The sequence below is a fragment of the Contarinia nasturtii genome, unplaced genomic scaffold, assembly GCF_009176525.2.
Source record: "Contarinia nasturtii isolate CC-2019 unplaced genomic scaffold, AAFC_CNas_1.1 Cnas_scaffold_2678, whole genome shotgun sequence".
Lineage (NCBI taxonomy): Eukaryota > Metazoa > Arthropoda > Insecta > Diptera > Cecidomyiidae > Contarinia > Contarinia nasturtii.
Window position 1 is genome coordinate 1856152 of NW_022199997.1, and position 23642 is coordinate 1879793.

The following is a 23642-nucleotide window of genomic DNA, read 5'->3' on the forward strand; positions in this document are numbered from 1 at the left end:
AGACACCCAGCTGATATGCTTTCAATGTAACAAGTCTCAAGAACATCGCACATATTCACGTTGCCGTTTATATGGTTGAACGATGTTTCGATGTATGCCATCACGGTATACTGGTGTGTACAATTGCCATGGGAATGGACAATTCAATGCTTTGTTAAACGTGTTTTGCCGGCAAATATATTTATCTCGCTTTATGCTCTCGCATCTCTCGGAATCGGCTTTGTAATGTTTATATATATAGATACACACTCCATTGAGCCAGGGTTGGAAACTGGCGTTGTTTATTATGATTTTATCTTTTGTCGCCTGTCGGGTTAATGCATTTTCTCTCAGTGCATCTTTTTTTCCACCGTTTCTTCTTTCATATTCTGTAAGATTGAATGGTAACAAAACTTAATTTGCCGTTTGTTGAAATATTTGCATTCGAAGGTAGAGAGAGAAAAAATGTGCAGACTTCCACAAGCACTTCCGTATCCATTTAGCTTATATATACATTTATATTAAAAGTGATTTGAGAGAGTAAACAAAATCATGATAAGAGGAAATGAGGAATAAAACTCTAACAAGAACTGTACATTCATCTCAATCAAAAGCCACAAGCAGATGAGCAAACCGAGTACGATTCAAGGCTGGGTATTTGTTTAGCATTTTAGTTGAAGAACCATATTGTATACCAAGGGAAAATAATTACTATGTGAATAATAGAGCTGGAGATAATCAACTGTTATTTATCTCCCCCTTTTATTTGAATGGTTGAATTCCTGTATTCAGTAGCGCATCTCATACGCGAAACACACTTTATTCATATTTTGTGCCAAAGAATAATTTCACTTACCTACACAAGTTCCGGGTCCAACAAATTCTTTCAAATTCTTTGTGATGCCGTGCCGCGCTCCTGCTCTTGACGAAAAGAATTCATTAATTGTGACGGGAAATATTGTCCATAAAGTAAATTCTAAATATGCTTTTGCAATGTAGATTTCTTTTTTTTTTTGTTCAGTCTATTGCATTGAAACCCTTTTTCAAGAAAACACAAATGAAAGCCCTAGTTTTTATACGAGCATTTCGTTTTCTATCTTATCTTTATCTCACAGAGTAATAATGGCCGATTACATTTCCCTTCCAACGAATTGTCGTAAACATTTTATTCAAGCAATAAAACAAACACATGCGTCTCTGAATGAGTTTGTTCAAACGAAATGAAAAGAGAAACAAACTGAAAACAGTTACATTGAAATTTATCATGTATTTTTTATTCATTCAAAAACATTTAAGATGGCATTTTGTTGTTGTTGTTGTATTTTCACACTTCACGATCCATTTAAAGGATTTTATCAACTAAGAGAGAAAAAAAAAAATAAATCTAGACGTTCTAGGTGAAACAAAATTTGGATTTGGAAAAATATCGAAATCTCTAGTATAAGAATATGTTTGATTTTATATTTAAACGTTTTCTTCGATTATTGTGGTTGCATTTCTGTCGGTGGATATTTGCGGTGCACGCACTCACAGTCACAATTGCGATGAATGATCAAATGTCATCCACACGAGAAAAGTTGAACGAAAGAAGAAAACATGCGTAATTCATTTAAGACTTGGCCAATGTTCCCATCCTGTTTTGAAAATGAACAATTCAATTGTGTGAGCGATATTTTTTAATGGCAAAAAAAAACTGTATAAACAATTAACTTACGGATCCCAAGCTGGAAGAACGATTGGCGTTTGATTGAACACATCTAACACGTCCTTTGGTACGATGCTCTTGTCAACGACAATTTCGAAAACGAATTCCTTGAACCAATCGGCCGACATGATCAAATATCCCTTCTCTCCCCGGTCTTCGCCCCATGAATTTTCTACACGGAATTTTGTTGATTTTCCATCATCCTGTTTTGAGAATTCAATGGTTCTGAGCAATTTGATATTTTGATAGAGAAAAATGCGCACTTAATTAACTTACGTCGCACGATACAGCCGTAAAGGTCATTGCATGTGTCATCATTGATTCCCCATAAATCATTCGATCGGCCTTTGACAATGTAATCTGGATATCAACACCCAGAAGCAATTTGAAATCGTGTACAGTCAAATCTTCGATGCCTTGCTTCGCCGCAAACCTAAAAACAAATTCAATAACAATTTGAAATATTAGCGAATTAAAGAATGTTGAAATTCAAACTTTTGCAAAATCGTACCGTTTGCTCACTTCACACCCAAACCACACAGGTTCGGCATTTTTCAGTGAATTGGCCACTAGTTCCATAAGCAATTCAACTGGTTGATTATTGTACAATACCGGCCGACCTCCCACAACATTTCCTAGATATTCAACGGTATAGGCTTGGCCATAAGTGCTTGTTGGCCGTGGATCTGTGACGATGCAAACCTTATTATCTACGTCAAAATGTGGTTTCACATGTTTCTCGTAAAAGTCAATTGGTCGAATTGATTTGATGCAATGATAAGCTTTACTCTTGTCATAGTATTCCCATGTGAATGTTTCATTTGGAATGCCCAAACAAATGCCAACCACATTGTAAATTTCACGCATTTGTTCATTGAGTTTGGCTTTGACATCATCTTCGGAACTACCGGCAACAACCAAATCGCGCAAAATTTTTGAATATTCACGCAATTTACTTTTCAAAATGGCATTCATGCGCACACTGGCCTCCGAACAATAAGTCTCTGGATAGCATTTTTTCGGCATCAAACCGTGCTTTTTGATCAAATTCACCACCATATCCCATTGTCCACCATCGCACGTTGGATCCTATAAAAAGAAAGAGATACCAGTGATAGTCAAAAATAATGTTTTGAAAAAAAAAAATCAGAAAAATTCACTTACAGTCAGCAAAAATGAAACTAAACGACCGGTGACCTCTTCACCTTTAGAAGCCGTTTCAATAATATTATTCAAAAAGTAATGGCATCGTTCGATTTTGTCCCAGTAAAAGAGATAAGTTTGCGAAAATTCGAATTCATCTAGGTTGTACTGTAAAAACAACAATTTTATGGTTAATTTATGGCAATTGGAAATTTCGATGGTTTTTTTTTTACATTTTATTTCGAATTTGTACTTACGTTCTTCATGAATGGAATGCGGATAGCATTCAACGCAGCAAATAACCAACATCGACCTGAGTTCTTTTGGTTCGTCAACGGTTTGCCTTCCGATTCCACTTTGTAAGTGAATACATGTTGGGTATTCTCGAGAACTTTACGCGATAATGCGGCCTCGAATGGATCGATGCGCGAACAGACATTTTGTGCTAACACATTTTTCTCGCATTTATAGAAATCTTTGCGCCATTGCTGAAACGCTTCATCGGTTAATGGAGCTGCAAATGAAAAAGTAGAAAAAAAACAACGAACAAACGATAAAATTGCCATTTCCAATTGTACAAACGATTACAAAGTTAAAAACAGTACTATGTACACAAAATTGATAAGGAAATGATGTGAGATTTTTTTTGCACTTTCCGATACAAGTATGTGCTCATATAAATTCATTGACTCTTGAACAAGAGATAGAAAGTAGGCGATTGTCACGTAGTAAACTCTTTTTTTGTCAATTTCATTATGTGTCAGAAAGAAATCTTTTGTCATTTGCTTACTTAATCATGTTTACTTGACTTTTTGATTAATGTACTCGATGAGCAGAAATGATAATCATACACGTCGAGTGTGCCGCACAAAATGAAAATACAAAAGAACGCGAAAACGAACGAAAGTGATGTCATCCAAGCAACAACAAAACTATTCGAGGCAATAACGGTTGTTTACATTTATTTTGCATAGTTATGGTTTAAAACCTACAATCAATCCCTTGAATGCAAATTATTTGTTGATTTTTTATTTACTTTTATGAAACGAACACGCCACTGAAAATTCTCCACCACAAACTATTATCACCGAATAGGCGACTATAGAAAAATCGTAATAATAATGTGGATAATTGTAACCGAGCTATGTTATTACGATATTGTGACACAAAGAATAATGAAAAAAGAACTATATCGATGATAATAACGGATGGATTTCAACAAAGAAACTGAGTCAAATCACCGTTATTTAAATAAATAAACCGAACGACCGAACGAACAAATGTTTTGACTGTGGATAAAATGAAGCGTTTTGTATTGTTTAAATCGTTAAAGTCGGTTTAAGACGTGGGCTTTCCAATATTAATATGCGTTAATATGTCACAATACAATTTCCGTGTCTTTGAATATGGTGGCGAGCAGCGAAAGTGGATATTCATTCGACAAAAAAAAAAAGAAAAGAAAAGAAAAAAGAAACCCGATGAAGAAGAATGAGGGAGATGAAGCGGACGGAAAACGCAACAACATACAGGCGATTAAATTTCTTATAACTTTTAGTTTCTCTAAATTTATATTGTGTATGTAGCTGTGATGCGCACACACGGAACGCCTACTCAGATTTATGTGAATAAACAAGCGTAGCAGCCGGAATGAAGAATAAACTTTTCATACGCACGATAAAGTGAATGTGAAGAAGAGAAAAAAAAAAGATTTTATTTAATGCGATCAATAAACGGCATTGATAAATCTGTAAAATATACGACGAGAGAAAAATCGTAAAAATTATTTATTTGATTACCTGGATTCATTTTTCTTGTCGCGACGATGTTAATTGCTGTTATTGTTCTTATTTTTCAAATTGCCTTAAACTTTACTTTCTGTCTGGAGTTTGGTATTTTTACTTTCTCTTGCACAGCAATAGGACTATTCGATTTTTTTTGTTCAAATTTACGGTGATCAACACAAATAAGATGAGAAGCAAATCGAATTATATGAAACAAAAACGGTTGGTTTTTTTTTTTGTTGAAATGTAAACTATGAACCGTACACTTGAAACTCAAATAAATTGTCTAACGAAATTCGAACGGAAAAATACAAAATTATTTCGTTTTCACGTCAGACAATTTAGAAGAGGAAAAAAATAAACAGAATCGAATATGGGCGACTATGCACAGTTAACGTGAATGTACAAATGATGAAATGTCATCTGTTATATTTCTCTTATAGCTCTTGCGTACAAATTTTTATTTATATTTTCATTGCGGCTATGCACGCATCTACGCTTATCTCTTTCCAGCATTGTGGTGGAGTAATTGCTCTGTTTCGCTTTGTTGCTTTTTTTTTCATTCAGAAACGAAAAGTCATTGCTGAAATTGACAGCGCGTTATTAGACGCACTCACACGCGACATCAACGCGTTAGCGTGATAAAAATGACGTTTAATAGCGTTCAATGTTTTATACGATTACCAAAAATTGAAAATTATCGGTTTTCATGTTAAAAAAAATATGCTCACCTTTGTAATATTTGGCGTCTTCAACGTCTAATAGCTCGTATTGCATTTCTAACTCATTAGATGCACTGAGATTACGTAAAGAAGAATCTTCTTTGTTGATTTCTGGAAATGATATGCATGTATTTATGAATAATTCAATGCAAATGCACTAGTTTCACGGTCATTTTACCTTCTTCGTCGTCGTCTTCTTCCTCTGGTTCGGTTTTAAGCTTTTTAATCTTGTGTTTAGTATGAATTTCTCTCAAATAGCCATATTTATCTCCACTTGTTCTTAATGGTTGGTTTTCCTCCGATTTTCGTTTGTTTGGTGCATTTGTATTCAAAACTAAAAAATATAAATGAAAAATTACATACATCTCATACATATGTAACTAACTTTAAGAAAATGCACTAACTTTGTTGATCATATATTTTGTTTTCTGTCAACATCAATTCAAAGTGCTCGTCACTATCGTTGACCGCTATAGGTAAATAAATTATTTCACTTTGTACTGGATCCAAACTGTTCACTGTCTCCGATTGCGAGCTATCTTTAGATGAATTTAGATAAAGTGTAGGCACAGCTGTATTCAATAGCCGACGACAGCCTCCATTCAAACAATCAGCATCAAAATGACGACGACAAATACGATATCTTTTGTGCACAGACACTGCGTCCAGGTTTTGAATACGTGGATTGTTACAAGCGTCAATCCATTCCTTAAATCGTGTTGCATCTGAAATTTTCGAAAGCAAAACATTCACATGATGACACATTCATTTTGTTGGAAAAATCGAAAAATACCCTTGGTTGGATGCGGAAACAAGTGATATGTTGTATCTTTTGATGCTGACGCTCCTTCATTAGGACATCCAATTATACAACACGACATTATTTTCACTATTTTGTTGTTAACACCGATACAAAATTTTATTCAACAAAAAATCACGAAATTTTAAAGAAAATATTTATAATTACAATTTATCTAATGTACGTTTAGCACAACGTAAAAATGTTTGTAAGTAAACAAAATAGAATGTACATCAAGTAATACTTGGTTGAAGAGATTTCAATACAAACGAAATTTCAATGTGAGTTTGACATGTGTCAGAATTGAATTCAACGGAAAGTCTTTTCAAAAACGACCAACAGAGGTCGTGACCTAATCAAAACATACGGACCAGAACAACTCTTTTTGGATTTTAATCTATTGAGGTCAAACTTTTAAATAATTGATTTTTAATTTGAGTTCGAGATCAGGATTTTTGTGCATTCATTTTGACTATATTTTTTACCTTTTTAGCTTTGATGAGTCATATGCATAGAGAAGCAGTAATTTATTTTGATTAAATACGCATTTAGAATAGAATGTCATGCGCGAGAATCGTTATTTACATGTAAAATTCCTATTGACATTCACCAGATTTTTCTGCAGTAAAAACACTGCAGATAGTCCATACCATACACAGAGTGTTGAGCTTTTCCAAAGAACGTAAACATTTTGTTTTAATAATAAACAGGTAATTCACGCGCATAAAATTTTTAAATAAAATTTAGTTTAAAAAAATCTCTACATTTATTATATTTTCTAATGACAAAGTTGAATGAATAAAAAGTGTGAATAATGAAATTATTCCAAAACTAGAAACGTTAACAATTTACTACATATTTGTAGTTGGACGTACGCAATGGCTGAAGGTACCTATGAAAATGAGTGCAATAGAGCTGAGCTGCTGGGAATTAATCCACCGAATCGGGATGATTGGGAGGAAGCTAATCGTGTACGCAAAGAAAATGAATTGGCTGAACAAATGACGGTGTGATAATTAACTATTTTTGATAAAAGATTATTGGAATTTCAGAAATAATTTGAACAATTTTTTTCTATTGAAGTTGCAAAAAAACATAGAGAAAAAATGAAAAAATTTCGTTTGTTATATCAAATATCAAAATGTTTATACTTTTGCAGGAGATAGATATTCAAAATGAGAAACAAAACGAGGGCACAAGTAAAATGGATGAAATAACAAACATCTTATCCATCACTCAGATGCGACTTAACAAGTTCAAGGTAAGTCTTTTGCATTTGTCACTTAACAAATCTTATTTGTTCTACCGTTGCATTGTAGAAAGTATGTGGCAGTTTGACCAATTTACTAAAAATAAAGGGAGGTGAGGGTGGCGAAACACCTGACACAAATGAGGCGACTGACGAAGAACAAGTGGACGTTGACGCAAGTCAGCCAGATAATACTACCAAATCCTCTGCTCCATCCAAGCAAGATATGCAAACAAAGATGTCCAGCGGACTTGATAGTCTTGACGCTTTGTTGACGAAAACCGAAAATGCACAATACTCCATGGCTCATCAATCGAAACAAATTAAATCCTTCCTGAAATAAATCAATCATCATTAATCACAGTGCATTTAAGTCCTTCGAACATCGAAAGTAATGTTCCTACCGTGAATTGACGACACGGGTGAATTGCTTATATTTAAAATGAACAAACAAAAATTGTGTGAAATGTTGAAAGACATTAATTTTTATTCTCCTTCAAAAATCTGTATCTTTACTTCTTGAATGTGACAATGAGTTGTTCTATCTGAGAGTGAAAGAAATGCTTCCAATTGCTAGCCGCTATTTTTTCGAATATATTTCTTCATATACAACTCGGAAATTCCACACGAATGAATACAAAATTCACATTGATGTTCAACTTTTGTGTGGTTTACATGGTCCGTTTGGAAGATATTAGACGGAAAATGGGATCTATATAATTACTTTTTTATTCAACTTCGAACATCAGAGAATGTGGTTTCTTCGATTTTTGAAAAATTGCGAAGATTTTTTATAAGTCGGAACATATGTACTTACCACATCTTACTTGGACGGTATTCATAACTGGCTGACAGGTGAAAGGGTGAGTCCGTAAATAGGACCAATACTTTTTATGACGAGTTTCCATTTTTTGCTGTCCCTCATAGCTATCGATACAAATACTAAAAATCGGAAACGATTTTACTTGTTGGTTCAACATGATGCCGATCAGTTTTATTATTCAAGAAAGTGTTTCCCAAATAAAAATACCCATTATTCTGCCAAGATCTTAAAAGTCTGTAAAAATTCTATCGATTCAAATAATGTCCGATCTTATTTTCTACGAATATTTTTTGAAAAAGACCATTTAAATCACAAAAAAGATCCAAATGAATTCTGTATTTCTTCATATGGAATTGTCCATACCTATTTTACGAACGTCTATTTAAATAAATGTATATGTGTATAAACTTATACTGTAGCAGTAGTTGTTGATGTTGATGTTGTGCAAAGCATTTAAGCAATAAATCACCACACAGTGATTCTCTATCAATAAACATTTTAACCATTCTGAAAAAGAAACGTTTTATTCGTAATTAAAATATAAAATTTATTTGAACTCAATAAACGCAAATGAACACTAGTATCCATTTCAGTGATTGACAGTGGGTAAATTTTATATATGCGTTATTTTCATTTGAACGTAATTTAAAATTAGTTTAAATTTCATTTGCTAGTTGATAACAGATTCTAATAGCCGGCAATGACCCGTCCACGTTTGGAAGCCTTCTTCAACTTGTGTTTCTTCTTTTCGTCTTTCTTTTTGTTGATATTCTCCTCACGTCGTTTTGCCTTGCTTTCTTTCTCTTTTTCAATCTTCTGTTCACGTTGCTTCCACTGTTCTTTCGACTTCTTCTTCTCTACCTTCTTTTTGTGGAGCGTTTTGTGTAAAAGACTGACGTTATCTTTCACCTGAAAATAAAAAAAAATTGATCAGTTTTAGCCAACATTCGATATGTCGGAAGATTCGATATGTCAAAAGTTTATACCTTCTTTCCCTCAGTTTTGTCAAATGCTTTTTGCCAGGCAATGTTTTTCTTCAACTCTTCAGCCTTTTCCACTTCACCTTGTGACACCAATTCATTGATTTGCTCCTTCTCCTGTTTCAATTTCTTTATCAACAGTTTTGGATCCTTGATTGTTTCTAAATAAAATATTAAACTTGTTAGCATTTAAAGTTGTCGAAAAAAATCAATTTTCTTACTATCTTTTTTCGTCTTCTTTGCTCTGCTAGCCTGTGCTGCAAATTCAAACTTCGAAAATACCATTTTTCCTTCTTCGTTAAACACTTTAGCTGGCTTAATGTCCGGTTTAATATCTGGATCTGGTGTAACATCAACACCATTACTCTCCGCAACATTTGACGAATTTACGTTCTTTCCCTCCTTGACCTTTTCATTTTTCAGCGATTTGGCGACGCTAATTAATTTTTTCTTCAGTTCCTTGGTTTTTTTCAATTTCTTCTGTTTCTTTTTTTCGATTGCGCGTGCTGAAGGCTTGGTTTTTTTGCTCTTCATTTTATTGCGAATGATTTCTAAACGTTGTTCCATGTCCACTGACGGCTGACTCTCTGTTTTACGCGCATTTAATTTTGCTTTACCCGCTCTTTCTTTTGTTTTCAATAGAAATTGCTCATCGAACGTCTCATCTACAAATTAATATTATCGTATTCGGTATTTATGATCAGCAATAAGAAAAAAAAGGAATATTTATTCTATGATTTACCTTCAATTGAATCTGGCACTTCGAAACTGTCGAACAATGATGAAATGAACTCATTTTCAAATTCAAGTATTCGACGAATTTGCTGCTTATCAAACTTTTGCGTCATTTTTTTATCCATTTTCATTTGCATTGTGTTACACAAATTAATTCGTTAACAAATTGAACAAAATTGAAAAGAACACAATTCACAACCAAGTTTGTTTTGTTGCACATGTGCTTGCTAGCAATGTTATGTGGAAAGCACTGACAGCGACAAAATGTCATATTTATTTTACTAACAAATAGTTACGTCGACACACACTTGTGCCGCCACGTGTATCTTTCGATTAATTTGATTGAATCACATTCGTTTTATTTCGAGACATTAACGTGAAGTGATATAAAATCTGTATCAAAGCAGAGCCTGTAATCAGTGGCGGATCATTGATTAAAATGTTGAATAAAAATACTTTGAAAATTGTGAAAATTGTTTTTGAATATTTTATAAGCATTACAAACATTTTGTAAATAATTACAAAATAAAAAACTGTCGTACATTGTACAAATTATTCATGACGAATGTTTGACGAATAATTCGTTTAATGAACAAATTTATTTTGTTATATGAACAAATAAATCGTAGAATAAACAACATTTTATTTATAAATGACGGGTAAAAATTGAAGCATTGAAGTATGTACAAAAACTTACGTTATTTTACACCACAAATTCGTTCGATTATTTTAGGAGAAAATGATCCACACAATATTTCGTAGTAATTGGTTCTAATTTATTTCGCGCATAAATATTAATTCATTGTATATCAACAACTTTCAATATTTGTTTCGAATCCAAACAACGTACATATTTAAATAAATAATTCAGACATTTATCGCGCATAATTCGAAATCCCTGCTCGTAACTCAATGTTCAAACTAAGAATATCTCATTGCAAAACAAAATTAAAAGCGCCTGAATGTATGTATCCACGAAAAAAAAAAAACATTGTTCGAATTTCAATAATCGTAGTCACTTTTTTTGCTTTACATATTTTGAATTATTCATTTAATTTTCATATACTTTGTGTTATTTATTTTCATATATACGGTCCCTCACCACTTTTTACGGTCCCTTTTTTATTTAAAATGTAGTAAAAATACACTAATTATACGATTCTGAAGAGGAAGGTAAAACAAAAAAGGGAATAAGGTAAAAAGAATGCAAAGACTGTATCGAAGCGAATCAGATGATCACGATATATTGAGAAACGTTGCATGGATGACTCATAGGTAATGCATACGAAAATTAATCCAAGACGAGGCCGAATTTATGTAGGGTGATATATATCGGATACGTTTGTTTCTTTTCGTTTTTCGCCAACATGAGTAGGATCGAGGGTCTGCAAAAGAAATAGAATTCAATGTATATAGATGATGTCTGTACTGGACGCACCAAATAGGCTGCGAGCATTCAAACCTAAAACCGTGAAACACCACCAAAACGAAAACCAACAATATAATGATACATTATTTGGTATGCATAATGGTTTCAGTCTGTGTTGCGTTCACAGTTCAATTCCGATTCCAGACCTAACCAAAGATAATAATAATTCAACAGTGAACCATTCGAGCATGTTTGCAAGCGATTCGTACATAAATTGTATGCATTCACGAAGACGATCGAAGAAGCTTCAAAGTGCATTGAATGTCTGAATGCAAAGGTGAACCTCACACGCACCATTAACACATACCTGCTTCTGCTGTGCTATAAACATTGATATGCAATGATCACATCATATGCAAACATACACATACAAAATCCGGCATATTCCACTTGGTCTTGCTAGCGACCTGTTGAGCGGTGTGTACCGTCAAAACTCATGAAAAAAATAGACACACATACACAAATTCAGGTAGGTATTGAGCAACACACATGCGATCTCGTTGACGCTGACTGTGAACGGACTCAAGCGGTGCTCATACAAACCTTATTCGAACGCCGAAGTCAGTTGAGTTTATAACTCTCTTGTGTTCAGGTGTCCATTAACTCTCTGATGTTACGAATTTGATTTTTTGAAATTGAAATTTATGAGAATTCGTTAAATTCAAACTATTCGGATTTTTACCACCACCACAACCATCATATCCGCTGCAATCTGATATAGGATTTGAGTTAATTCAATATTTAGAGCCAAACATAAGAATTTAATTATTGTTTATTTGTGAAAAGAATTTGTGACAATAAAATTGTACATTTTTGATTTTGCTCTTGATTTACAACGATTGCTTTAGTGAAGTTGATTTTTCGAAGGCCATTCAATATAGATAGCATTGACTTTAAAGTGGAAATAAAACAATTCTCTTAATTTGAGATTTGAATCCAAAAAAAAGAATTCGCAAATTGACAAATAAAAGTGAAAGGATTTATCGCGTGATCAAGTGTTGGACCAATTCAAAGAACGTGAAGAAGAAAAAAATCTTTTCGTAAAAAACTCGTTGCTATCAAATTATCATCAACATTTCGCCGCCTGATCGAACAAAGTGTGACATTTTTTTATCATCAATTATCACATATTTCTGTACTACACTAAAAAAAATTCATTATTTCGTTGGAATTAAATTAAAAGTAAGGTTAGTTCTTAATTTTTTTTAAATAAAAATTACATCTCTAAACTATGAAATACTAATAAATAAATTTTAATATTCAAATGAAGCAGAACAATTTTAATAATGAAATCCAATATCACAGAATTTGAAAAAAAAAACTTATTTTTGTTATTAAATTTAATAGCACCTTTCGAATTTCAAGCGATCAAAATGAAGCGTGAATTTCGGTTTAAACTTCGTTTCAATTAATATCGATAATAAGTGAACATTGAACAAGTTAGCAATTCAATTGTTTTGAAAATAGAAACACTTTATCAATCAAAGTAAATTGATTACGTGATTTATTAAATATTTTGGTCGCATGATTGACGAATTGAATATTTTACGCGCTTCGAAGCTTATCACTGGTTCCACCAAATTAAGTTGCATATTTTAAAACAAATAGAAACCAATCGATTTTTTCTATTGCGCAGAAAGGCCAAATGTTCGAAGCAGTGTTATCACAGCAGCAACAATTTTAGCGAAAGTCCAATGTGGGACTTTGGAATTGAATTTTGTATATCAAATTTTATATTTCGCTTCATGCTTGCAACTGAAAAAAAATGAAATATCACAAAAATTAATGGGGGGCTGCTGATTCTCGACAACATGCAAAACTACGAACTAAATGAATTTATGTAGGTTAAATATCGCATAAATAATTTTTTGCCTTCTCAAATGATCCCAATCATATAAATCGCATTCAGCTTTATAATCGAGCTGACTTTAAATTCGATAGTGGCGATTGAGCAATTATGCAAATCAAATATTCATTGAATTCGCTGCAATGTTGGGTGCAATGTTATTATTTAATCATTTGTTTTTGTAGACGTTTTTTTCGGTAATTCCAAATATCTTTATATTCAATTAAATTTTGTATGCCCAATGAAATGGGCCAAGTGGAGAAGGGAATGTGCACAAAACTAAAACAAAGCGAAAAATCATCGAATCGTTGAAAAGCACTCATAACGAAAACACACGGAAAAGATAATAAAATTTAATAATTTTGCAGTGATATTTTCTGTAAACTGATCGAAATGAGCAGTGGCTGCAAAACGACTCACTTAAATTGATTACTTATGGCTAAAATTGCTAGTGAGCGGTGCATCTTTTTTTTCGTTTATTCACATAAAAATCGATAAGTGATAACTTCTTCTTTTCTTCTTTTTTTCATTAAATATCTGGATTCGCCAGTGCCATTCAGCGCAAAAATGTGTGTAAGCAATGCGTTGATTTAAACTTTCGAAAAATTTCTTTTACAGTTTTCCTTTCTTTGCTCATCAAGAGATGCACTCGCTGTGCAAACAGCTTCTGCACCAACGAACGTCTACATTTCAGCCAGTTTTTCCTTTATTCATATTCCGAACGAAAGTGTTTATCACGTATTGATTACAAAGCGAGCTTGTTCCAAATCATACCACAAAAACAAACCAGTTGCCAGAAAAACGCTTCGGCCGCCATTCTTAGCCAAAGAAGAAATGTATGCTAATGTCGTTGATATCAACGCAACTCATGGCCGTACAACAGCAAACGCACTTTATATCGCGTACAAATGAAATGACATTGTATTCATCAAAAGCGAAACAAATGCAAGTGGGATGCGTTACAACTTTCCTCAATATCACCATAAAACTTCAACGGTTTCGTTTAATACGGTTGTTTTTGATTCGCTTCAATTTCTTAATCGCTCAACGTGATATAATATATACATTGAAGCGACTTGTACATTGAGAGAGCGTAAACGATCTTCATGTGTGTTCACCAAGATCGATTTGTAAAATCTACACACGACTTTCGCCTCTGCATTTTATGTGAGAGTGAGAGAGAGAGAAAGAATGAAAAAAAGGACGACTTCACTTTCATTGCGCACAAGTATTACATTTCATGCATTGCATTTTATTTGGGACAAAAACAAACTCCCATTTAACCTACTCGTTGGCATTTGGTGTATTGTAAAAATTTATGTCGTTTTACCGCATTTACAAATCGGCAAAGAGAAGTCATTCAATGCAATTGAATGTCGGCCTTTTTTGCACCTGTGGCTGTCACATTCACCATACAAACAGCTGAATGCGATTAACTTTTTCTCTTCAACGGCTGGTTTCTCATTTCAAACATTTCCACATGAAATGATTTTGTGTGAGATGATATATTTCCCGGCTTTTGTGAAACAAAAAAAAATCAATTACTTTTGCATGCACTACAAATGACAAAAAAAATATATATATGATGAAAACCTTACCGCCATGAAGTTTCTATTTCATAGAAATTTTCCATTTCTTTTCTTTTTCTGATTGAATTCAAAATCAAAATCATATTTAATTGGTTTTCGTTTTTTGGTCTTGAACTTTGAAGATAATAAAACCAAATGAACAAAATAGATTTAAATAATAAACAATTGATTTACAATGTAAATTTTACATAGGTATTTAATAATTTCCGAATGGAATTAGTTTTTGTGTCCTCGTAAATCTTTGAATGTAACCACAATGAACATTCATATTCTGAGCATCAAATAAAAGTTTCTCGAAACTTTTCCTTATTATGACCTGAGATCGAGACTAACGGATACCGCATATAGCGAAACTCAAGCAAATGTGGCGAGCATACGCTGTATGCCATACACAGGCACAGATCATGATAAGCAAAAAAGTAAAACTCAATATTTGAGTGATTGTGTACAATGTGGAAAAAAACGGCTTGCAGTTCATTTGAATCGTCTAAATAGCATTTTTTTTACGCTTTTAATTGAAAACTTTCATTCAGTTGCATTTTTTAGTAAATATACTTATCACCAATCAATCAAGGAAATGATTGTGTGTGTGCATTGAAAAATGAATTTCTGCAAAACATTCAATTCGATTTGACAATTGGCGAATTTATATTTCAACGGCGAATTTATTTGAATTAAATGTCAATAAACCTTCATCTTCAAGAATAAGCAAATATGAGCCATAAAAATGAATCACATTTTGAGTGCACACTTTTTGCAAACAGAAAATGAAAGGTGTACATTTTGCAGTTGCTCGCGTATGTCTCTATAAGAATCGAATTCGATATTCATGCAAAATGCTTTGCCCATCCACACGATACTTGAATGCTACCAAAGAGTACTCGCATCGTATTCACTTTGGAGCATGCATTGAAAGTGATTCAAGGTAAAACGAACTCCGAACTAAGCCTCTTCACTTCTACCGATACAGACGATTTAAAATAAAGACAACAAGAATATTGGCAACATCGTTGAGACACCAAGTAAGCCACTCAATACAACAGACTTATTGAAAGTTTAAATTGGTTTTTATTTGTGATGATTTACACTCAGAAATAACAAATAAAATACCATCCCATGAATTAAAATCCATTAATATTGATGGTATTTTTGTCGTTATGCATTAGAGCATGTGTGTGTGTGACACATTGAGCGTCTCGTTTTCAGGTTGATGTCGAAACTAATAAATACAAAACGTTTCACTAAGAATTTATTAAAAGAAAAAAAAAATCTTTGACACCAGATCTTCGGCATTACTCAACGGTTCTTTCTTGCTTTCGATTGGGCGGAATCGTGAATTGAATGGCTGGTTTATCAGATGCAAAACAGAAGACCATTTTAATAAATTACCATTAAAATTGGGAACATCTATGCAAAAGTCGTGATATTTTGCATATTAATTCATTTTGTCGATGAAGTGGATACAAATTCGAATTTGGATTCAAGAAAAAGTGTCTAACGACATTCGCACCATACTGATGAATTCCCGCCATTTGAAAACATAAAAAATGGTAGAATATATTAAAAATTTGGATATTTTCGAAATCGACGGTATATGCATTGATATCCACTGATGGTTATAATACTGGAGGATTAAGAGCCAAAGAAAAAGTGGTTTTGTGAAAAAGAGGTTTACAAATTCTTAATTTCTCAGCCCTGAATGTTTGGCACTATTCTTATTCATTTGTTTTGAACAGTTTCGATTAATTATTTTTGAGTAAATTTCCATATGAGGAGGATCCAGTTTCTGTTGTGTACAAAGTGGGATCCTGTTGTTTTTGGGGTTTGTTGAATACTTCAATGGTATCGTAAATTAAGTTGAGACGAAATAAAAGACTCGGTTCGTCGCTTGAGTCATTTGATTCAGATCATAAAACTGACCCACCATCATTCATATCGTAAATAATATGGAACCAATTCGGCATACGTCGTCTTTGTGCTGTATTAACGTGTATTTTATATCGACCAGAAATCTTGGCCGTTTCAATCGAAAGTTAGTCAAAATCATTCGAAATGTCGTCATCAGAGTAAACCAGTATTTACTTTAATAGGTTAAATTTATTATGGTCATACGATTTATTGCTCATACACTTGCTGCAAATCAAGAAATACTCGTACCAAGAATGCAGTCAATTTTTGTTTGTGTATTCATTGTTGATTGCTTTAAAAAAGTAAATACTCGCTAACTTAAAAATAAATAAACAGTCTCCACCATATAAATGAAGAGATAAAAATACGAACACAATAAACGTAGGGAAAACAAATCCAGAATCGGTTTTTGTATACGACAAAGTCAACATGATTCCAGTTCAAGTGAAAACAGCTCCCATATAGTATATGTTTTAAATATAAAATGCCTGCAAACATATCCGAAATAGATTATCGAAACGTGAAATGGTCGAAACCATTCCAGTGCTGAAATTTTCGGCTGAGGTTGTCGTGTATTGAAGAAATCAAACTGGTTTTTCGTACTTTACGTGTATTTTTTTTTTGTCGGAGGTCTCGCCATAAACAAGTCCAACTGCACATTCCATCGTCACACATCAGAACCAAGCAGTATAGCAAGACCCATTGTACATATGATACACTCGAAGCAAACGTGTGTTTGTGTGTTGTGTTGGTTGTTCCATTTTGAAGAACGCATTTCATTATAAAGTGTGGCAAAGTGGATTTGCATAAAAACAAATCCTGTGATGCATATAGCGAACGAGACGAAGAAACATTCAAAATCGATAGAAAGACAATCATAGAGCACACAGTCACCGCAACATTCCAATTTTGGATGTGGAATATTTAATGTTTTTTTGGACTATACATGTTTGCCTTTGTCTATTTTTATTACTTGCATGTAAATTAGTTGCGACTTGCGAATAGCCAACGGGACAAAAGCCACCAAAAATATGAATGCACTCATATTCCGGGTGCTTGGTGACTTAAACAATTGGAATTCAATATTTTTCTTCGTATATTGCGGACAGACAAAGACGCCGACAGGATCGATTGGTTATGATTCAGTGCTGTTTGAATATATGTGCTCGCATGCGACTCTACAGCTTTTGTTGAACAAAAAGATCTTTTGAAATTCTATATTATGTTTTGTGTTGGATTTAAATGCTCATGCATATGCAATGGTTGTGCTTTGTTTTCTGCGCCCAGAATGGTTTACACCACAATTTCGAGATATTTCAAGGTTTTGGGCTTTGCCTTCTTTGTTGTGGTGTGGCCAGAATTGTGTGCACGCGCAAAAGACCTCAAAAAATGGTAAATCATAAAAAAAATAATTCAATCGAAACAAAGAAACAAGGAGGTAAAAATTGCCAACTTCTTTAGCATATATGCAGTGGGTAACAGTGAACTGTTACACTCTGAGAGTGTGTACAAATTGTCTACATGGGATTTTTTTTCTTGCGGCCAATTTATTCCGAATGGATTCGTTTTTATACATTTTTCATGGAATTTTTTTGTCGTTACTTTTTATTCCAACATCATTCCCTTATTTATTTAGCCGTTCATGTTGGCACTTGCGCACGGTTTTCTAAAGAAGAGGACAAAAAAGTGCAAACCGGCATCTGCTCAGTTACACAACAAATTAAATACATATCACTAATTGATAATTTTGATTTTGCAATCGTACAAAATATTTCTTCCCTATGTGTGTGTGTTGTGTCTCGTGTCCAATTATCTATGATTTTATGCGAAAATAAATGGTAAACCTTTGCCATACATTTTCAATATGGAATGCTGCTGCAAAATACGGTGTGTGTGTGTTACCGTATCAGTGCACATAGAGCAAATAGTTTCGCCGCACCTTAACCACCACTCGAGAGTGTGCGATATGTCAGGCTTTCTTGAGCACATACCTTTCAAACATCTCGTAAAGTTCAATTACTTTAGTGGCGCACATTTTCATTTTGTGAACAGTTAGATCAAATGTTCACGGCGCAATGTCATAATGGATTAAAATTAATGACACACACGATCCCATGTAAAGTATTTCACATGCGATACAAAAGGCATTCATTTTGAACGTGTTCAACAAACTTAATTTAGTCTTGTTTATCAAATAAAAATTAAAAATCAATACCCATAATGAAAATATGATTGGCATATAGGTGCTTGCTCTAGAAAACGACGCTCACTTCTTTTTCGTCGTCGTCATCACATTGCAGAACATGGATCATTTTTAATTTGTTACAGTGCACTCGGTTCAGAGACATTTAACCTAAAACACATGATGTAATGGCAATCTGAAGCGAGACCACCGCTCTTCTCGCATTCTATAACATTCGGTTTTTTTTTCGTCTACAAAAAAAACCGAATTTGGTGTGGTAGAGCATATTGTAATTGACAAATATGTGTTAATTGTAAAGCGAAAAGCTGTGAAAATTAGGAAATAGTCTGTATTTGGACAGAGACTGACAAGATAGTGCCACTGATAGAGTTGATGCCATAATAGGTTTCGTTTATCTCCATGCATTGGGTTACCAAATCAAGCGTTAAATGCCACCTTATTTCTGACCAGTATCATCGAATGCAATCAGTTTCGCAAAAAACGCCATTTTAGTTAGGCCACGATTTCGCTAAAGATAAAATCAGATTGCGAACAATTAACCGATCATGAATTTTGAAACTTGTCACTTTTATTTTCGTGAAGCAAAAACAATAAACAATGCTAATTGAAATATGCCAAATCACTTTCGCTATTGATTGTTGCGTACGAATGAACAAATGAACGGTAGTGCGTAGTTAAGTTTTGATGTTTGATTATGAATTTGATGGACAAGTAACATTCAACACGGAGGTTTTTGTTCCTTCGCTTTTTTTTTATTCAATGAAATGATTCAGTACAATAACAACATCAAAATAGAATAGTATGAACAAAGCTCCAGCATTTGCCCGTTACGATCGGCGTCGTCGAACGAGTGACACACAAACTAAATCAAATTTATTTTCATTAGCTCGTATTTCAGCGCGAAATAGTGCGAGTCATGAGGCTGTACCATGATTTACGATCACTCGTTTGCGTTCGACACATGTGTAACGTGCAATAAATCTGCTGCGTTGGCGCTGTCATATAAACTCACTCACATTCACTGCATAAATTAACAAGACAATCAAGCCCAATAGTTTTACGCAGCCATTGTAGTCATGCATACAATGTTTTAGAATCAAACATACGGACACACACACACACACACACACCTATATCTATTCTATTATAATTATAAATGAACGTAAATGACTTGTTTTCATTTGCATTTTACAAATGAAAAAGTTGTTTGTTTTGCTTCTCAATTTCGACTGAAGCGTAAACACTTTTATTTTTCATTAGATCGATAAACTTGGCTCTAATTCCATTTAAAACGTATAAATCAATAAAAAAAGATCGATAACGAAAGTTTACTTTCAATCGAAGAATTCTCTTCAGTCATTGCGGATAAAACAAATGCAGCGAAATTGAATTTTCATGATGTAAAAACGTAATTCCTTTCTCGTGAGATTATAAATCGACGTGTGAAAGTGTATGCGTTTCTATTATTGACACAAATAGGGCGACAAAGTGTTAATCAAATGGTGAAACTTTGTAACAGCTCACGACCGTATTAATTATTAATGAAATTTGTCTTTCCTTTTAGCCTCAACTCGATAGTTCTTTATCCTCCATGCCCATGTATTAAAATCGAATACCGTGACGATTACTTCGACGCATACATTTATGGCAAACCCTTGACTCCATTCCGAAATTCTCTTGACAAATTGCAAATAAATTGCGATCGAACACCTGCTTTTTTTTGCATGACTAAAAGGTGTCGGCAAATACTTTCAAATTTCAACAATCAAAACTAATTTTTTTCTCACTCCACCATCAAACTCGAAGCTGGAAGTAATATCCAAAAAGAAAAACAAGTGTTGTAAAAACGCCTACACGAAGAAGAAAAAAAAATATCGTAATTCCATCATTTGCAATCTCCGCAAATTCATAATCGCTCTCAATGCACAGCTAATAACTGTAATTTCTGTTTTGAATTTATTATTACTGTAAGTAATTGAACGCGCGAAAAATGAATTTACCATTGAGAGTACCTGTTCTGTGATCGTAGCGACGCGTCGAGTTTGCAAAGAGATCAATTTCATGTGCGATAAATCAAAACAGTCAAAATATTGAATACTATTAAATCCGAGTGAGTGAGTAGTGAAGCATTGCATTGAAAATGGAAGTGAAATTGGTTCAACCAAACATTATACATGGCTGAGCGAATAAATGGAGAAGAAAAAAAACTGAACGATGTTCTAATCAATTGCAAAAGATTTTTAATTGCACTTGCCACCATTTCTCGTTCAGGTCCACTATGTCAGAGGCTGTGTGACAGCAATGCGACAATTTAAAATGATACATGCTTTGTTTAATTGGCGAGACGATCGACTTTTTTTTATTTATTTGCGCTTTATTGTGATCACATTTCTTACATTTTTACACATACATTTTGCACATTCTTCATTTGATAATCAAATAAATGTGTCAGATGCCTGGTGTGAATATTGAAGAGTGGAAAAAATAATTTGCTACAAGAATCAACTTTTCCATTTAATTTTTTCTGGCATTTTATAAATAAAATCAGATCTGCTACGTTTCTTCACTTTCGATTACCAACCCAAAGAAGTAAAGAGAGTGAGATAGAGAGAGAGAGAGAAAAGAAAAAAAGCAACGATTAAAATTCCACAAATGCAACGAATTGCATAATAATGGCAACAGCAATGTGCTAAGCAAACGAACAACCAACGCTATTAAAACCACTCATACAACAGACCAGCCACATTTGCTGTGTGCTATGTGTGAGAGAGCTTTTGTATCTCGTGCTGTAAAAGAGAAGCAAAAGTGTTCATTTCGTAGCCAAACGAATGGCAAATCATGCCGTGAGTAGAAACAACATTTTGAGCGCAGCATAACCGTACCAACTTGAAGAAAAAGAACAAACGAAATATATCAAGCGACTGACTCAGACTCGAAATAGTTGAACTAACACAAAAAATCAACATTTAATGATCGCACATTGGCAAAAAAAGACCTTGCAATCATTCAAATTCATTGCATTTATTACCATTTTCTTGTCCGCGACACTTTCGTTTCGAGACTCACTTCGCCGTTACTTCGCTACGATCGCATGGTACAATATCGATTCATTCAATAATAAAAAAAATATATCATAATGGATCACAAGTGGCTGCAATTTGCACTCGAAAAAAAAAACAATTTCTAACAACGGACGAGAAAAATTGAATAATAACAATAATATACACAAAAAAATGTTTGAGCGGGTTTTCGGTGAATGTCTTAATGTGATGAAATGAAACCAAACCGAACGATATAAATGGCGATAAAATGAACGGGTTTTTCGATTGAATGGTGGAATTTGAATTGCTTTGTGCACAGATTAATCGATCTCGACTGAACTCTGTGTCAATGAGCACCATTTATGAACTGCTACCACAGTTGATCCGCAGAACGAGAATGCTGGTGCCGTTGTTTTACAAAAAAAAACACCCATCAAACCGAATGATGTGGCCGAATCTGGGGTTAGATTATGAGGGATTTCAATTTATCATATCAGATATAATTGTATAGCCATAAGGTAGCTCTAACACTTTGAAATCAATTAAAATATGACCACGTTCACCTTGAGGGAACCAACTTCATTCAAAGGGTAATTATGATTCTGTATGGAAATTGTGACTAACCGCGCCAGTTCAGTTTCTTCGCCATTTACATATCGTTGTTTGATTTCAATTTGTGTCTTATTAAATGTACCGAATAACGTAACACAAAAACGTTCTTTTTGTTGAGACGATTAATCCAATTATTTAACTGAACAATGGTCGATTTTGTCAATTCAAATTGTAATTTGTGTTTTCATTGAAATGCGTTAGCAATGTCAATGTGCGAACAGAATGTTGGTGACGGAAATGTTTGAATTAATTGTACCTAATTGGTGGATTTTCAGTATTCATAGTCATATTTGACTCGAAAGGAGTGTATTTCAAACATAATTTCGTCGCCATTTGATAATTTGGTTTTTGCAATCGAATATCTGCATACCGAGTCTCTCAGTCCGACTTGAAATCATACTTAATTGAATTCCATATTTTCCACAAATTTCTGTAATTTCGAACGAAATCAAAACTACAACGTTGAAAACAATTATTTTCCAATTACAATGTTTGCTGGCGTGCATTGACCACCAATTCATTTCATCCCAAAAAAGAACAAAATCTGACTCATACAACGCATTTTTTCTCGGCCGATGATGAGCGATCACTTGTTGCGTTTTTAACAATGATTTTATCCATCAATTTCGAATGGATGAACAAATTGTATGCGATGCACAATGTTTTTATTTATCCATTTACCATTCGAGTTCGAATAAGGCTTTGAAATGAATTTCGTGCAGCGATGAGACACAGCAGGCTCAACATCAATTTCAAATATTACATTTCTGTGTTATTTTAGACAAAGAAATACGAAAATTAAGAAAAACCTTCAATGATGATGTTCTTTTTTACCTCACCAAATTACAAAAAAAAGAAGAATCAACCTTTTTTGTGGTCAGATTCCATTTCGATTGAATCACCATTTGAGTGAAAAGTTCTTTTGATGAATGGTGCACATAGTCCATTCCACATTAAGGTGAGATCATGAAAATTATAAAGAATTTTGATTCAACTTTAAACAAGCCGAATCGAAATCACACCAAGAATGGTTTGGTCTTAGCGGAACGGAAAGAATTTTACACAAATATTAAATTTACCTATGACACCGGGTCCGTC

The 23642-nt window shown here is 33.7% G+C and overlaps 4 protein-coding genes across 6 annotated transcripts in view; 2 read left to right on the top strand and 2 right to left on the bottom strand.

Moving 5' to 3' along the window:
• Positions 1–1225: 1225 nt before the first annotated feature.
• On the bottom strand, positions 1226–6278 carry LOC116348795 (bleomycin hydrolase). Of its 2 annotated transcripts, XM_031779912.1 has the most exons (10): positions 6124–6278; positions 5735–6055; positions 5509–5664; positions 5340–5441; positions 3085–3341; positions 2849–2995; positions 2196–2773; positions 1961–2117; positions 1694–1887; positions 1226–1613 (listed from the first exon to the last, which is right to left on the bottom strand). In XM_031779912.1, the coding sequence occupies exons 1-10, from the start codon at positions 6209–6211 to the stop codon at positions 1589–1591; spliced, it is 2025 nt and encodes a 674-aa protein (XP_031635772.1). In that variant the 5' UTR covers positions 6212–6278; the 3' UTR covers positions 1226–1588. The 2 variants fall into 2 exon arrangements, with proteins under 2 accessions (XP_031635772.1, XP_031635773.1); XM_031779913.1 differs by lacking the exons at positions 5340–5441; positions 5509–5664; positions 5735–6055; positions 6124–6278 and adding an exon at positions 4624–5020.
• Positions 6279–6705: 427 nt separating this feature from the next.
• Positions 6706–8701, top strand: LOC116348874. Of its 2 annotated transcripts, none has more exons than XM_031780056.1 (4): positions 6706–6839; positions 6995–7136; positions 7289–7390; positions 7449–8698. In XM_031780056.1, the coding sequence occupies exons 2-4, from the start codon at positions 7008–7010 to the stop codon at positions 7719–7721; spliced, it is 504 nt and encodes a 167-aa protein (XP_031635916.1). In that variant the 5' UTR covers positions 6706–6839; positions 6995–7007; the 3' UTR covers positions 7722–8698. The 2 variants fall into 2 exon arrangements, with proteins under 2 accessions (XP_031635916.1, XP_031635918.1); XM_031780058.1 differs by having other exon boundaries at positions 6710–6839; positions 6965–7136; positions 7449–8701.
• Positions 8702–8731: 30 nt separating this feature from the next.
• On the bottom strand, positions 8732–10153 carry LOC116348873 (surfeit locus protein 6 homolog). The gene is made up of 4 exons (XM_031780055.1): positions 9924–10153; positions 9403–9846; positions 9188–9342; positions 8732–9110 (listed from the first exon to the last, which is right to left on the bottom strand). Exons 1-4 carry the CDS (start codon positions 10051–10053, stop codon positions 8889–8891), a joined length of 951 nt encoding a protein of 316 aa, XP_031635915.1. The 5' UTR covers positions 10054–10153; the 3' UTR covers positions 8732–8888.
• A 1751-nt stretch (positions 10154–11904) lies between these two features.
• The window catches only part of LOC116348933, a 41047-nt gene continuing 29309 nt past the window's right edge, over positions 11905–23642 (top strand). Inside the window, exon 1 of the mRNA XM_031780157.1 lies at positions 11905–12527. The gene's annotated coding sequence lies outside the window, so the exon portion shown is untranslated. The remainder of the gene's footprint in view (positions 12528–23642) is intronic.

What these genes read in the sequence shown, in the direction of transcription:
- LOC116348795 (XM_031779912.1), bottom strand. Translation starts at nt 6,211, where the DNA reads ATGTCGTGTTGTATAATTGGATGTCCTAATGAAGGAGCGTCAGCATCA. An exon ending in AGAAGACGACGACGAAGAAG is followed by an intron (nt 5,442 to 5,508) that starts GTAAAATGACCG and finishes TATCATTTCCAG; the next exon opens with AAATCAACAAAGAAGATTCT. An exon ending in GGGTGTGAAGTGAGCAAACG is followed by an intron (nt 2,118 to 2,195) that starts GTACGATTTTGC and finishes ATTTGTTTTTAG; the next exon opens with GTTTGCGGCGAAGCAAGGCA.
- LOC116348874 (XM_031780056.1), top strand. Translation starts at nt 7,008, where the DNA reads ATGGCTGAAGGTACCTATGAAAATGAGTGCAATAGAGCTGAGCTGCTG. An exon ending in AATTGGCTGAACAAATGACG is followed by an intron (nt 7,137 to 7,288) that starts GTGTGATAATTA and finishes ATACTTTTGCAG; the next exon opens with GAGATAGATATTCAAAATGA. An exon ending in TGCGACTTAACAAGTTCAAG is followed by an intron (nt 7,391 to 7,448) that starts GTAAGTCTTTTG and finishes GTTGCATTGTAG; the next exon opens with AAAGTATGTGGCAGTTTGAC.
- LOC116348873 (XM_031780055.1), bottom strand. Translation starts at nt 10,053, where the DNA reads ATGCAAATGAAAATGGATAAAAAAATGACGCAAAAGTTTGATAAGCAG. An exon ending in AGTGCCAGATTCAATTGAAG is followed by an intron (nt 9,847 to 9,923) that starts GTAAATCATAGA and finishes ATTAATTTGTAG; the next exon opens with ATGAGACGTTCGATGAGCAA. An exon ending in ACAAAACTGAGGGAAAGAAG is followed by an intron (nt 9,111 to 9,187) that starts GTATAAACTTTT and finishes TTTTATTTTCAG; the next exon opens with GTGAAAGATAACGTCAGTCT.